A 16,468-nucleotide genomic window follows, 5' to 3' on the forward strand; every position below is an offset into this window, starting at 1 on the left:
ATCCTATTTTTTGGTTTATGGGTCCTTTTATCAAAATAAAATTTGGGAAAAATTTTAGTACTACTGTAAAAAAAATTGAAATTTGTATTCATTGTTTAAATGAATTCATTTATATTTATATTCATTAAGGATTCATTTTGATTAGTTTATTTGAATTTCTTTTAGTATATTTTAATATGCTATATAAAATAACTTTAAATGATTTAGATCATAGGAAAGATAGCGAGTTCAATTCATATTTTGTTTGAACCTTGAAGTCTAATATGGCATTAGTCGGTTTCAAAACTCAAATCACCTAAATTTTGATTAATAAAATATAATAATAATTTATAAAAACTATTTATATCTTGAATGTATGATTAACATACAAATTAAACTAAAAATGTGTAGTTAAATTTTATATTAACGGAACAGTATATTGGGTCAAGCAAAAATATTTGGTGGTGACACAAATGTCCATCGCAATTTCTAAAGGTATGAAGAATCAATGTTTTAACAAGCTTATAGGAGGTGTAGAAAAAATAAATTTAAGTCATTCAAATTATTTGTTATATTCTCATGAGAGAAGAGTCGTGCTTTTAATTATGGATAAAGTAAATCGAAAGGATTAAAGACGTGAAATTCGGTATTGATAATATGTATACATTAATAAGGTATTACTTCTTCTTTTTGAAGATGTTATGTTGATTAACTTGCCTATTTACGATACATGTTTCATTTAGTTTCAAGGTGATAAGGTGTAGATGAATAGTTTAGATAAGTTTCTTCTTTTAAATGAGTGGTGTGTGTTTTGGTCAAATTGTATGCAATATGCCTCGATTAAGTGTTTGCATAATCGTTGCCAAATTTTTGTTATCTATGGATGTGATGAATTGAGGTCCTAAACCTTTTCACATGTTGAAGTGTTGGTAAGATTTATTAGGTTGATCTATCAATGTATCTGGATGGGGGTGGGTTCATTATGTGGATTGAAACAACCAGAAAATAATACGCAGAACAACTATAATATTGGTCTGGTGACAAGGGTCACATGTTGCACACATGCTAGAACATTTGTTCCCACATGTGTTATTTCTTCACAAAAAGAGCTTAAACATACCATGTTGTTTTGCATAATGCAATCAATTCAAAAATTAACAACAATCTCCCCTTTGGCAAATTTTGGCCAAACAACACTTTCAAAAACTTCTAAGATATGCAACATAAGTTAAGCATTCAGCACACCACACACAAGCACAAAGAGAAGACAGCAGCAACGGCAAAAGTAGCACAACCAAAAGACATGAAATATGGTTATTACAACATAATACATCAAGCATAATGATCCATACATTCAGGCACACAATTAGTCAACATGCACATAATTCAGTAGTCAGAAACCAGTCAACACAAACTACTACATTACACATCAAGCATTAGAACTTTAGAGTTCACACACAGTCAGTAGATTAGCTCACACATGCTCAAACGCCAGATGTCAGGCTAGATGCTTTAGCATATGAACACACACCAAAACTGCAGCACATACACCTTACAGCACATAGGTTAAACAATGTTCCACAAATACAGTTAGTAGTAAGTTATCTATAACACACTACTCCCCCTTTTTGCCACAATTTGGCAAAGGTCATAAAGAAATAGATAAAAAGGGTATCAAACCTTAAACATATATGAGTGCCAACTAAAGAGAATAACATATCAGATCTATGAATGTTTAGGAATTATTACAAATCCACTAACAAAACATGCCCAAAGTACAAGGGCCAAAAGAACATAATAGAAGCGCCTAGAAAAATCAACCTTCAGACTTTATCTTCAGACCAACCACCTGATTCAATGAAGGCAGCACATTTTTCATCAGCATCTGAGTTAAAATCATGTGTTTGAACAACTCTCTTCTTCAAATACTTTATCTCTGTCACTGACTTCTTACCAGTCACAGATGGTCCAGCATGTGTATCCACCTTGGTTCCAGCCTTCTTTGATTATGGAGCCCTAGCCTTCTTCCTAGACTTGTCTTCCAGCATTGTAGATTTAGCCTTTTCAGATGATTGACTCATTTTTTACAAAAGGGGAAATCTTGAGAGAAGGGAGAACGAACAATATTTAACGTCTAAAAAAGAAAGAGCAAAAACGTATCCTTGCTTATAATGATGGACCAAAAAAAGCAACTTTGCAATAACCTTATTTCACGTGCATCATAAATCATGGGAGAGAGAAACTTTCTTGTTCTCCTTGTATGCCTCCCTAGCTTTGATTGTTATAGTATGCAAATATCACTATAAATATTATATGATAGTTGTAAATAATTTTAACATACCAAGTTACTTGATTCATTGATGAAATAATCAGTTACATCTACTGTCCAATATGATTGATGAATAATGTGGTTTATTATCTTTATGATCTTGATTTATGCATGCAGAGAAGAGTAAAATAATTATGATGAATTGATAATATTTGAATTAGAAAAAATAAGAATTTAGAAATAGTAGGAATCAACCTTGAAGTAGACATTCTAGTGTTTGAAAGGAAAATTGATTGAAATGTATAATAGAAAAGAATCACTACAATAATTGTGAGATAATGTTCTAATGAATATATGGATCATGTTCTAATGAGAATAACGGGCTTCATTGGTACCAAATAAAAACCAACACAACATCTATGAAATGAATATACATGGCCAAAAAAAGGACTAGTAAAAAATGAGAACCGTATTCCCAACCAATAACCATGTTGCACCGAAAAGTATGAAAGTTGTAATACCATGTGGCTTTAATTTTCATGTGGAAAATTTGAAGATGTGGACAAAACAATATATAATATAATAATGCTTTGATGCTGTAATGAAAATAATGGGCTTCATTGGTACAAAACAAAGACCAACACGATATATATGTAATGAATATACAAGACCCAAAAAAAGGACCAATAAAAAAAGAGAACCGTATTCTCAACCAATGACCATGTTGCACTGAAAAGTATGAAAGGTGCAATATCATATGGCTTTGATTTTCATGTGGAAAACATGAAGATGTAGACAAACCAATGTATAGTATAACAAAACTTTGATGTTGCAACAAAAATAGCATGCTTCATTGGTACCAAACAAAGACAAACACAACATATATGTGATGAATATACATGACTAAAAAAAGGACTAGTAAAAAATGAGAATCGTATTCCCAACCAATAACCATGTTGCACCGAAAGTATGAAAGTTGGATTACCATGTGGCTTTGATTTTCATGTGGAAAACTTGAAGATGTAGACAAATCAATATATAGTATAATAAAGCTTTAATGCTGCAATAAAAATAATGGACTTCATTGGTACCAAACAAAGACTAACACAATATTTATGCAATGAATATACATGACAAAAAAAAGGACCGGTAAAAATAGAGAACCATATCCCCAACCAACGATCATGCTGCACCGAAAAGCATGAAAGTTAAAATACCTTATGACTTTGATTTTCATGTGGAAATCTTGAAGATGTACACAAACCAATGTATAGTATAATAAAGCTTTGGTCCACAAAAATATTATACAACATGGACCGTAAATTAGGTACACATGAATACAAGATTGAGCAAAATATTAATACAACATTGCCAACACAACTAAAGGTGATTTGAACCTACATAAAACTAAAAAAGGTAAAGTGTTATTGGTTTATTGGTTTACCGCCTGCAATATGAGCGAGTATTGATTTACCTTCTCCCTCGTTAATAAAATAAAAATAAAATAACAAAAAAAAATATTTTTTTAAACTAAAATTAAAAAAATCCACATGGATCTAAAAAAAATTAAAATAATAACCATCTAGACATGCTACGTCAGCAGAAGGGAATATTCCTTGCCAACTTGTCACCTAACGGAGCAAAGCAACATAATCTTTACATTAAAAGAGGGGAATAAAAATAAATAAATTTATAAGGGGTAAACCAAAAATTGCTCACATTGCAGGAGTATCGTATACTTAATCCTATTATTAATTTTTAAACCATATTGAAAGGTTATATGTTTATTGAGAAATTGGTGAAATAAACATTCCACATAAGTTATAATAAACTCAAGTTAACATATCACCACAGCTGGAAGATTTAATCATGGTGAAAATTTGTATGCTGAATGGTGAAGGTGCAGGAAACACAAGAAGGGGGGGGGGATGAATTGAGTTTCCAAATTGATAACTTTTCGTTTCCCAAAACAAACACAAGAAGAATAAGAACAATGATAAAAGACACAAGCATTTTATTTTGATTCATCGTTTACTAGGCTACCTCCAGTCCATCCATCAGGTGATTTTCCTTAGCCAAGGAGTTAATCCAATAAATAAATCATGATTATAAAGTAATGACAACATGTCACTGATTTCCTAAAAGCTTGACCTACTCGGTCGCTTGAGAAACCCTAACGGTCATTGACTCCTTAAGACCTAACCTACTCAGTCGTCTAAGAAGATTCCTCAATGACTACCTGTCATTGAATTCTCGAGAGTCTGACCAACCTGGTCACATGAGGAACATAACCAGATTGGGTTAGCGCAGTTTTTGTTTACATGTGTGCTTCTTAGATAAGAATATTACACAAGATGAAGTTCAGATGATTACAATTAAAAGACATATAATGATAGTTCTAAGTGTTTCTCTCTTTGTTGTGTTGTGATGTTGTGGCTTCAGCATCTGCTAATATTCACACACATCCACATAGATGCTTGCATCCATACATTATTTCTCCCTTTATACTTTCTTCTTTCTTTATGCTTGATCTCTCCTAAATCTTTCACCTTACATATTTTTAAGAATATATAGGGGATAGATAGATCCATTGAAGGATAGATCCGTTAGAGGGTAGAATAGGAATTGAGCTTTGAACTATCTGTTGTATTAAGGTTGCTTAATGTGCAACAGTTGAGTGGCGCTTGTAGTAGAGAGTTGTTTGATGATGGGAAGTGAGAAGTCTTCTTTACTTTAAAAGTAGATTTAATTTTTGAACTTCTGTCACATCAAACAGTAAAGACCTTTAATTTAAATCTTATAGTCATATGCTTCTTATGAGAGTGGTTTGAAGCTTGAGTAGAGATTAAAATATGTCTTCATAAGGAACTCTATTTTTTATTGTACTTTCCTTAAGTATTCTACTCGTCATAATCAGAGGCTTCATATAATAGATGAAGTGAAGTTTGATCAGGTTTGGAGCCTAGATGACATAGACTACAAAGTCTATTCAAAGTGAGGCTTGAAAGTACTACAGTCTAGAGTGAATGTGGACAAGAAATGCATAAGCATTTAATACTTTGTTAAGCTAGACGTGTTGACCGATAGATAATATTTCCTTTGCTTACTAACTTCTAGTCAAAGGCTTCCAATATAAATTGGTGAAGCTTGATCAAAATTCAAAAGTTATCTCCAGAACATTGAGATACTTCAGAGTCCTTTGAGTATTGGGTTATGAGATTTGGACACACACTTATAGTTAGAGCTTTATCAAAATTTTCCTGGGTAGTTTATGTTCAGAAACGTTGACTTGATATGTTGAAGCTTGACTTTATTTAAACACATCTTTGTATTTTTCCTTTGTTCAACATGTGTTTTTCCTTTCTTCAACCTGCTTTCTGCTTTCTTTAGACTTCGTCTGCATTCAAATTGATTTCTTCAATGGCATAACTATCTTCAGAGTCTGACTTTTATAAATGACGATGTTCAGACTTTGCTTTACTTTGAAGTTTGCTTTCCATTAGCCTTTATTGTCTTCTGAGTTGACAATCATAGTTGGCTTCTTTCAGAGTCTTCAACTATTAGAGTTGTCTCTAGACAAGCAATTGAAGTTCCTTGATCAAAATCTGCTTTAATCAACTTTTGCTCTTTCCATTTAGATTATTTTTTGATCTTTAAGTTTCTGCGCACTTAATAAATAATTAGTGCACACAATTTTCTTCTACACTTTGATATCATCAAAACATAAAGGTATGTAGATGTTGAACCAAACTTATTCTTACAATCTCCCCCTTTTTTATGATGACAAGCAAATGTATTTTAATGATCAATTTTTTCTTTGATAATCATGTTTATAAGATTCTAGAGTTAGGTTTCTAAGCTTCACCTGAATTTTATACTTTCAAAATTATTTATTGAACACAAATCTACAGAGTGAGGTCTGCAAGCTCCCCTGAGTTTAAGATTCAAAATAATATCGGTTCAATGAAAGTTCAAATTAGATAGATATGCATGCATTCTAGATAAACATATTTATAAAACGCCAGAGATAAGTTTGTAAGATTCCCCTGAGTTCTATACTTTCAAGATTATATCTTTAACTTAAATTTGTAGAGTGAGGTTTGAAAGCTTTTCCTGAGTTTAAGATCCGAGATAATTTTGGTTTCAATGAAGGTTCAATTCAGATAAATATGCTAAAAACTTCAGAGTAAGGTTTACAAGCTTTCTCTGAGTATTTTAGACTATCAAGAATTCTTTATCTAAAAGTACCGAGTGAGGTTTGCAAACTCCCTCTGAGTACAAGACTTAGAATTTTGATTCCATGAAGTTCATTTAAAAAATAATTGCTTTCTCTTCAGAGTTGTTAAATTAAATCCTTTAGAGTCATTGTCATTCAACTATTCATAATGTTAATGTTAACACACTCTTTAGGTCATTTTTCTTCTCCCATTTTTTCTTAATGTATGGGACATTATCAACTGAATAAAAGTGATCAAGTAAATGTTTAACTACTCAATATGTCTAAAGTGTCACTCCTTAAAAGCAAATAACAAATAGTTATTTTTTACAAAGAACTGTGTAGCCTTGAGTTTTCCATCCCACATGGAGATACGTAGGAGCAGGATTTTGAAATTTTATCATGTATAATAATAAAAAATCTAAAAATATATTCTTCATTTTCTCTTGCTCAACAAGTCAAAGAAAATAATTAAATATCACACTAACATTTAATCGTAAATCTAACTAAAAGGTTCCCGTTGAGTACACGGACGAGGGGTGCTAATATCTTCTTCTTGCGTAATCGACTCACGAACCAGAATATGGTTGCGACGACCATTTTCTGTTCTCTTAAGGTTTTATCAATATTTTCTCTTTCCTTCATTGGAATGAATAAAGTTCGGTAGCGACTCTATTCGAATCCTTTTTCCGCGAGCGTGCGAATGCTTCACGAATGATCGTATTTTTTGAGAAGCGGCACTATCTATCTAAAATCAAGTTATAATTAATCCAATATTATATATTGTAAAATTATATATATATATATATATTATATATATATATATATATATATATATATATATATATATATATATATATATATATATATATATATATATATATATATATATATATATATGTGTGTGAAATATCGATCCAACAAGTTGTAAATCTCTACCTAAAATTTCCTTCTTTTTTTTACAAGAATTCACCAGAGCCTCCCCTATTTTTACAAAAAAATTCCCTACTTAAATTACATAACTATAAAAGTAAAAATAACACAAAATTTCTCCACATTTAAAAGATGTCAAAAGGTTTATTTTTTTAAACCTTAAAAAGTCCAATACTAATATTAATTTCCCAATAAACACAATAAATTCTAAACTATATCTATCTTTTACATTGTAAATCAAGTAAACTTAATCATGACATTTCTCACATGAACAACCTACTGAAACCAACTCTAAACATTAAGTAGAAATCAATTAAGCGTTTAATAACATATGGCTTTTGAATATATTAAATACTAAACACAATTTCAACCTATTCTAATATTAACTCTAAAATCTTTAAATAACTTGTAATACCTAATTTATAAACATAATAACAACCATATTTTAAGGTAAAAGAATGCACAAGTATGTGTGCAAATCAGTTTCTAAGTGAGACTTCGAAAATAATCAGTTTCTAATTGAGACTTCGAAAATAAACAGTTTTTAAGAAAATCATAAATAAAAGGGGAAGGGTTAAAACTTTGGTCCTTGTAGATACCTTTTTTGTCTACCTTTGATAAATATTCTCCCTCAAGGTCACGGTTGAACAAAACCTTAAAAACAATTTCAATACTTCATGATCTTGCAAATATGCGAACAACACACCTTTTCCCATGTCTTGTGTCTTACGACCAACAAATGATAGATCAAATGCTATATATGTTAGCAAGACAATCTTTCTATTATTTTATATATGAATGCTCATATTATAACCAAATAGTTGTTGATCCAAATGACCAAGAGAAGACAATATTTATATGCATATTCAATGTACTTTCTTATCGAGTGATGTCATTTGATCCATGCATTCCCCAAGTACTTTTCAAAAGTGTATATTTTCCAAAAAAAAGTTTCTAATATGATTGAGAACTCTAGAGAGGTATTCGTGGATGATTTTTTATGTATTTGGAAAAACTATTAACACTTGTATTAATCACTTAAATGATGTGTTGAAGAGATGCATTGAGACCGATATTATTATAAATTGGAAAAATGTTATTTCATGGTTACTTAAAAGATTGTCTTGGGACATAAATAATTTTTTAAGGACATTGAAGTATGTCAATCCAGGATAGAGGTGATAGAAAAATGACCACTACATCTTAATGTGAGATCATTGAGAAACCTTTTAGAATACGACAAATTTTAGCAAAATTTCACAAAAGATTTATCTAAGATTGAAAAACCTTTTGTGCAACCTCTTGTTAAAGAAAATAATTTTGTTTTTGATAATAATTATTTCAGTAAGTTTAGGTTGATTAAAGAAAAGTTTGCCACTGAATCCGCAATCACAGCTCTTAATTGGGATTTACCTTATGAGCTTATGTGTGATGCTAATGATTATTTGGTTGGAGCTTATGTGTGACAGTGGTGATTATATGGTTCAAGCTCTATATTTTAATTTATGTTGATTATGTAATGAAATGGATGGAAGCAACTGCTTGTATTGATAATGATGCCCCTAATGCTGTTAACAAGAATATCTAGTTCTAAGCATTCATCAATCCCAAGCCATTTTCATAAGATAAACCATAATTTATTTTATAGTTGGTCAAACAATAAAATACATTAGCCATATAAACTAGATAAATGTTGTTTATATGTACAAGCAGGATTCTCTCAAACAATTTAGAGGTCACGTTCTAATTTAAAAACTAATCCTTAATAAAAAGAAACACATGCAATTTAAAAAAAAAATCTTTTATTTAAGTAAATATTTTAGTTGGTCTTCACTTTGAATTGATTTATTTTACTTTATTCCTAACCTTATTTCATTTGTGCCACCTCTGCATCATTCATTAGCATCTTTTTATTTATTTTTTATATCTCTCTCTATATTTTAAAGTTTTGAAAGACACGTACACTATATCACTTCTTCAATTTTCACTTTCATTATGTCCTTTTCACTTATAAATATCCAAGACCTCCATGATCTTTCAACCAAAGATCATGCATTTGTTTTTAATCCTATCTAATTGTTATGTATGTTTCTTCTTCTACGATGAGTGTTTTTTTATCATTTATTTTTAATTTTGGTTTCTTCAGATGTTTTATGGCGAATAAATTGGGTTTTATTTCAAAGTTTAAAATGTGTGTTCCGAGACAAAGTTGTTTTGAGATATTGTGATAAGGGTCTCATAATTTTATTAGTGTTGTATAGTAACATGAAAAAAAATCAAACTAATTAATAAAAATAGAAACTTTATGAATATTGTGATAGGATAGACTAATATAAATGATGTTGTTTAAAAATATTTTAAATCGATTAATTAAATTTATTATCTATATAAACTTAATTAAAACTAATACTAATATTGCTAAAATTTTAATATATTATTATAAAATAAAATTTAACAATAGTTGTTTGAGAATGGTAATTTGATTAGCATAGCTCCCCGCGGATGATAAATTCGTAATATTTATTATCTTTTAAGAAATTTAATCTATTTGTGCAAGGTAATTTAACATAAATTGCATGCATGCATGCGATACTTAATTGTTATTTTTTTTGGTAATTTTTATAAAATAATAGAATAGAATGATTCATTTTCATTTAAAAGCATTTGAATGTTAAGAATTTGATTATTTTATATATTTTTATTTAAAAACATTTAAATGTTAAGAATTTGATTGACATATTTGTTTATGTATAATATTAACGTCCAATGCATATGTCGTTGGTTTACTTTCATGTTCAATGCAGTTTTTATAAACGGATAAAACAAACTAACAAAAATGCATGATCCAAAGTTCGAACATGTGCCTCGTATTTCAAAAGATATTAATCCCTCTATTCCAAAATAATTGTCGCATGTTATAAAATTATTTATTCCAAAATAATTGTCGCATGTTATAAATTTATTTATTCCAAAATAACTGTCCTATTTTAATTTCTAATGCAATTCTAATATTTATTTCTAAATTATGTCCTCTAATTAATATTCTAAATTTATTATTCTCTCATTCTATAGTTATGATAATTCGAATACACTAATATACCCTCTTTTATTTATAACATTTTCTTAATCCGGATGAAATGACCAACTATTATAATTATTTTAGGACGGAAGGAGTACATGATTGTTACGCTACAATGTATAATGATAACTACTACTACAAACAATATAATATTTAATCATATATATATATATATATATATATATATATATATATATATATATATATATATATATATATATATATATATATATATATATATATATATATATATATATATATATATATATATATATATATATATATATATATATATATATATATAAACATGTGTGACGTCCTCATAAATATTTTAAATTTCATTTTTAGTTTCTCTAAACATTTTCTTCAAACAATAGTCCTCTTAAATTTTTGTCCCCAAAATTGGTCTCTCCCGTTAAAATGACTTAACGGTTGCCTATGTGGAAAGCTAAATGGGATCATTTATGACAAATGACATAATGACATGGATTGTTTATTTAAATAACAGTGATATTATTAATGAAATATTGACAGAAACCTTAATTTCTCTATATCTTCTTCTTCGTATCTTTGGATCCCCTTTTTTCACCAGCCATTTTCAAATTCCCTTTCTTCCACAGTTGTTTTCGAATTCCCTATCATATTATAATTTTCTAATACAATCTGAAAAGTTATATATTTGGTAAGAGATTGGAAAAACACTCAAACCACATAAGATATAATAAACTCATATTTTAAATAAACATTAGCAACAACATTCATCAACAATAAACCATAAATAACATACATGAATCAACAAACATATCAATCCATGGAATGTTTCAGAAACGTACATGTCCCGTAATGGCATCCACAATGAAAGAAGTATGAAGCAGAAGTTAGAGATGCAAACTTGTGTCTATTTTGAATGGATGTCATTTTGAGTCTTTCACACAAATTTGCAACGCTCACTTTACCTTCGTCCTCGTTATTGAAACAAACATCCCTACCTACAGTCAAAATAAGCAGACAGTTCAAACATTATGAAACAAGCTATTGAAACATAAACTATAGTGAAGACGAACCTGTAAAGTAGCTATTTACTAAGATTTGATGCAACAAAGGTATCCTTAGAAGAAGACGAGTTACTTGCATAAGTTTGAGTTTTTCATATGAGAGAGACGAGTGACAGAGATGTTAGAGTTTTGTTTTGAGAGAGACGAGTGAAAGAGGTGTTAGAGTTTTGTATTGAGAGAGACATATGCAATATACTGAAGCGAGAGATAATTTCGCTTATATATAAATAAGTAACATCTTTCACCATGGTTGACAATATCAAACATGATAAAAATATTGTAACTTACACCATGGTTGATTATAAAAACCACCATGATATACAAGGTCAAGCACATTCTGTCACAATAAATGGAAAATTGTTAGTGCTGGGATTCAAATTATTTCACTTCAGGTACATTTCACTACGGTCGGTACCTATGACCATTGTGAAATATCCTTTAGTAAATAAAAAAACACCAAAATATAATCATTACCATGGTTAACAAAAGACCGTTGTAAAATTGGTGTTACGAAATGTCTATTTTGTAATAGTGTAGCCATGACTTGGCAGTTCTTAAACAATTTTTGTGTTGATTCATATCATAGTACGATGACAGGAGATAATAGGATGGAAAAGAAAAAAATATTGAGTCACAGTTATCGGCTATGAGCAATATTTACACGGGATGCTAACTAGGATTAGATATGTAGGAAGACATTTGAATTCTTATAAATGGTGGAGATTTGGCTAAGGACAACAATGACATTGGTGATCAAGTGTAACATATAGTTTGATTTCAAAGTTGCGTTAGAGAGTATTGAATTTATCTCAAGGTGCAAGATATGATGTTTTCAAGAAGCTAAATTACTCTAGATGAATTTTGGAGAAGAATGGAAACACTCTAAAAATAATTTGAAATAAACGATGTTGATTCATTTAAAATAAATTTGATTTTTTTATTACACGTGTTACTGTTTAATAGAATAAATTGAAGAACAAGACTTATACAACTGCATATAAATTTTATCCTACAGGAAATAAAAACACGAACATAATTGCATTATATTTCATTTGCCATCCTAAAAAAGAGAGGAATAATATTTATATTTATATATTCAAGAAGAACTAAATATAAAATTTACTTATGCCATACTATCTACCATATAAGAAAAGTAGTATGTTCTGGTTATTACCATTAAGCCCCTTCATCTAATTGGTCTAAAGCAACTATTTGGGGGTTAACCATTTCATCTTAAAAATGGAACCAACTTACTTACTTTCTAATAAAATCAAAAATGCATTTTTTGAAACACATAACCCAATGCACCAATTCGGTTTGTATCCAACCTCAACCTTTATGAAATCCCAATCACTTTAACGGTTTGGAACTTTTCAAAAGGCAAACATCAAGTCAAAATACCTATTGTGCTCCTTCCATGCCATTTAGCTTTTCCATTTGCTTTAGCCTTTCCTAGGTTTTCATATTCTTTCCAAAACCTGATGCTCATTTGTTCCTTACAATTTATGTGTTCCATACCATTTTTATGTTCCTTTGATATAACAAATCTTGCTTCTACATAAGATGGCAAGACCATTTCAGAATGTCAAGGACATTAACAACACCAAAGAGCTTTGAAAGATTGTTGTGAAAGTTCACCATAAATGGAATGTCATCTCCAACACCAAGGAGCACTTCGAGATGATTGTCATTGACAAATATGTGAGTTCATGAAAGTTATTATTCAACCTTGTTCTTCATTTTTTCGCAAAGTTGCAGTATGTTATGTGTCATTTTTATTTCCTGCTCAACTGGTTTTTGTTTTGTATGCATCCAGTTGATTTATGTGATGTTGTAATGCCATTTCTTCATTTGCTGAATAATCTATTTACCACTATTTATTCAGTTTCAGTTTAAAATATTTATGATGTGGTCACCAAACTCTTCCAACTCTCAGCTTACTCCTTACCATAAATTCATGTCAAAAGCTGTGGTTTTTCCTATCAGTGAAGTCAAGTTGCTGACTGATGTAAATATTTTTACTCACCATTATTTTCATTCATGCTCACACATATGTTATTTTTCTGCCAACATATTTTTTATGTTAAACATTCAGTCCCTTGCTTTCATGCATATCACTTTATGTGTTACGGTTGCAAAAATTGATAAGCTCATTGAATCAGAATACATATGGTATTATCAGGCATGCCATCCATGTCCTAAAGTTGCTAAGGGAGAGAAAAATTCATATAAATGTGAAGCGGAACATTTAACATAGGCTGAAATATTTATGTAACATCTTTTGCCAACTGTTAATGTGAGTAAATATTAATATGTTCTATAAACACTACATAAAATTAGTGCTTTCATTTTGTTACATTACTAGGTACAAACTTCAAGTTGATGTTCTTCTTTGCGGAAGTCGTTGTAAGTTTGTTTTATGATACAGAGAAAATGAGCAACTATTGGGCCTGTCTGCTGCTCAAATGCACACCATAATGATTGAGGTTAAGTCCTTTTTTTCAATTTTTAATAACTTTTTATGATAAACACCATTCTATAATCTATGTTAACCACATAACTTCGTTTTTTAAGGTGGGATTAATGACCCATTTGAGTACCCCTTAGCACTTGACAAGTTGTTGGGTAAGGAGTTTTCTTTTAAGGTGAAGTGGCAAGTGCAATGGGACAATTGTTTTGTTGTCTCGATACTTCAAGAAACTTATGTGATCGAGCAACTAAAGGCTCCCTGGGAAAGGGATAACGTACGTATGACTGAGGTCCTACCCACACTTGAATTGCAGGTATTTCCTTAATATATATGTCCCACTTTTCCATATCATTAGTATATGTTACATCTCAATACACTTTATCATAATGACATTTGTTCTATTTTTTCTAATATTAAAGAGAGTGTCGGTGAAGCTAATTCTATTGATGATTGTGAAGTAATTAAGGTATGTTAATAACTTCTGCATGTCTGTGACTTTTTTTTGGTATACCATTTCATCCCATGCTTCTGATACATAAGGTAGATTTTTTTTCAGGAACTCAAAATTACTTCCAAACTCAACCCAGATCTAGTCACACCGACGACAAAGAGACAAAATCCTGATGGGTCAAGTGAATCAATAACTTTAATCAACTTGGTTGATGGTGAACTCTCCTCAACCAAGCATAATAAGCTGATCAAAATTGAGAAATTGTAGTTGTGATGTTGCATATTTTTTTTGTTTTGCTATTTATATGTTGTATGCAATGTACTATGGATATAACCAGGGTTCTATTTTGATATCTTATTGGTTATGTTCTTTGAATTATGGTTTAACTACTCTCTTTTTGTAATGTCGTATCTCACCTGTACTGATGCAATATATGGAAGTTGCATATATGTCTTTCAATATTAATATAATACAATGTTTGGTTAGTTATAATGTTGATCATAATTCATTTTTTTATTCCCTAACTTTATATGAGACATAATCTTACTTAGCAACAATAACCGTCCAACATATGGCACAATTCTTTAGGCTCATACCCTGGTCCTTTCCATATATAATAACATTCAACCACTTTCACTTACTCATAACCCTCTTCTTCAAGATATACACATGCATCCTACGTCACATCTATGTCATGAAGTTATTTGAAGGTTCACTTTGGGATCTCCTAGGTGACCTACAAGTCTTGACATCCTTTGATTCTATTGCAATTCCAGTTGTTGTAAGAACATCTTCTATTATATAGTGTCTTTGTTTATTTACTTTATCTTAACTATTGCCCCTTATTATGAAGTTTATCCATTTCACATTTTATACCATTTCTTACTTATATATGTTTTCTAACATTCATACAACAATATATGGAAATTGACCCTTCCTTTATGCATCAAGTTGGTCACGAACTGCCTACACGATATAAGATCTATGATGGTTTGTGTGAATTTGAGATTGAATGGAACTGAAGTCTCACAGATCCACTACTTACAAATGGGTGGACTAAAATACTTCATTGTGTAGATTTTCCATTAAATTTTAATGTTGTTCATATACAATATTTCGGCAATGGCCTATTTTTGTTATTCACGTACTAGACCATGAATTTACTGAATCTGATTTTCCTCATTGGCACACCCTATCACTACCTGATCCAACTAAACTATCTTTTGAAATTTTACTTTTCGGCCATACAAATAAAGAAGGTGTGTGTACCCCTGGTAAAATATCCATGATTTCTAGTGTTTCCTTTACATTACTTTAAACTTTATAAAAATGGTACTCGTTGAAACTTTTTTTCTTCAGAATTTGGATAAAGCCTTATTCCATATCTTTGCAGCCAAATAATACACATCTCTAATTTTGGTGGGGCCTTCCAATCAACCTGTTACGTGTCAGATCCAATATCAAAATGGAGACCCATATTTTTTTGAATTGGTTCAAGGTTGGATGACTTTTCTTCAATTTAATGGATTTCACAATGGAGATGTTATTACATTTACTTTCCATAATGTGTATTTTAGTAATATTGTCCATGTTTCGAATGTAAAATTTTGAGAGGTTAAATCCCGAAAAATGTTATTTTCCTTTTTCTTTCAATCTTATCTCAATTCATATACACTACTACTTGTTTTCCTTTTAAGACCGCCATGATTGTTGCTTTGGCTGATATTTCACATGAATCCACAGTCTAAACTAGGACTTTTATCAACTATTTAAATATGACACAATAGTTAAAACACCAAACCATCGTCATTGTTGTTTTATGTCTATCAAGGCCAACCATCCCATTTATTTCAAAATAATATAACTAAGAAAACTACTGTCGCATCCTGCGAAAAATCAACCGGCGAGACTCAAATAAAAACACAACACAGAGCCGCCACTAAACGTTATTTATCCCAAGATAGGGAAAGGAAACGCTCAGAGAAACCTGGAAAGACATGGTCTCGCGACCAGAGA

General features: G+C 30.3%; 1 protein-coding gene across 1 annotated transcript; it reads left to right on the forward strand.

Moving 5' to 3' along the window:
• Nucleotides 1–13,211: 13,211 nt before the first annotated feature.
• LOC127107522 (uncharacterized) lies at nucleotides 13,212–14,719 on the forward strand. The gene is made up of 7 exons (XM_051044803.1): nucleotides 13,212–13,232; nucleotides 13,417–13,539; nucleotides 13,627–13,703; nucleotides 13,897–13,937; nucleotides 14,106–14,275; nucleotides 14,357–14,467; nucleotides 14,558–14,719. The coding sequence occupies exons 1-7, from the start codon at nucleotides 13,212–13,214 to the stop codon at nucleotides 14,717–14,719; spliced, it is 705 nt and encodes a 234-aa protein (XP_050900760.1).
• Nucleotides 14,720–16,468: the final 1,749 nt, after the last annotated feature.

Source organism: Lathyrus oleraceus, chromosome 1 (genome assembly GCF_024323335.1).
Source record: "Lathyrus oleraceus cultivar Zhongwan6 chromosome 1, CAAS_Psat_ZW6_1.0, whole genome shotgun sequence".
Taxonomy (NCBI): Eukaryota; Viridiplantae; Streptophyta; class Magnoliopsida; order Fabales; family Fabaceae; genus Lathyrus; species Lathyrus oleraceus.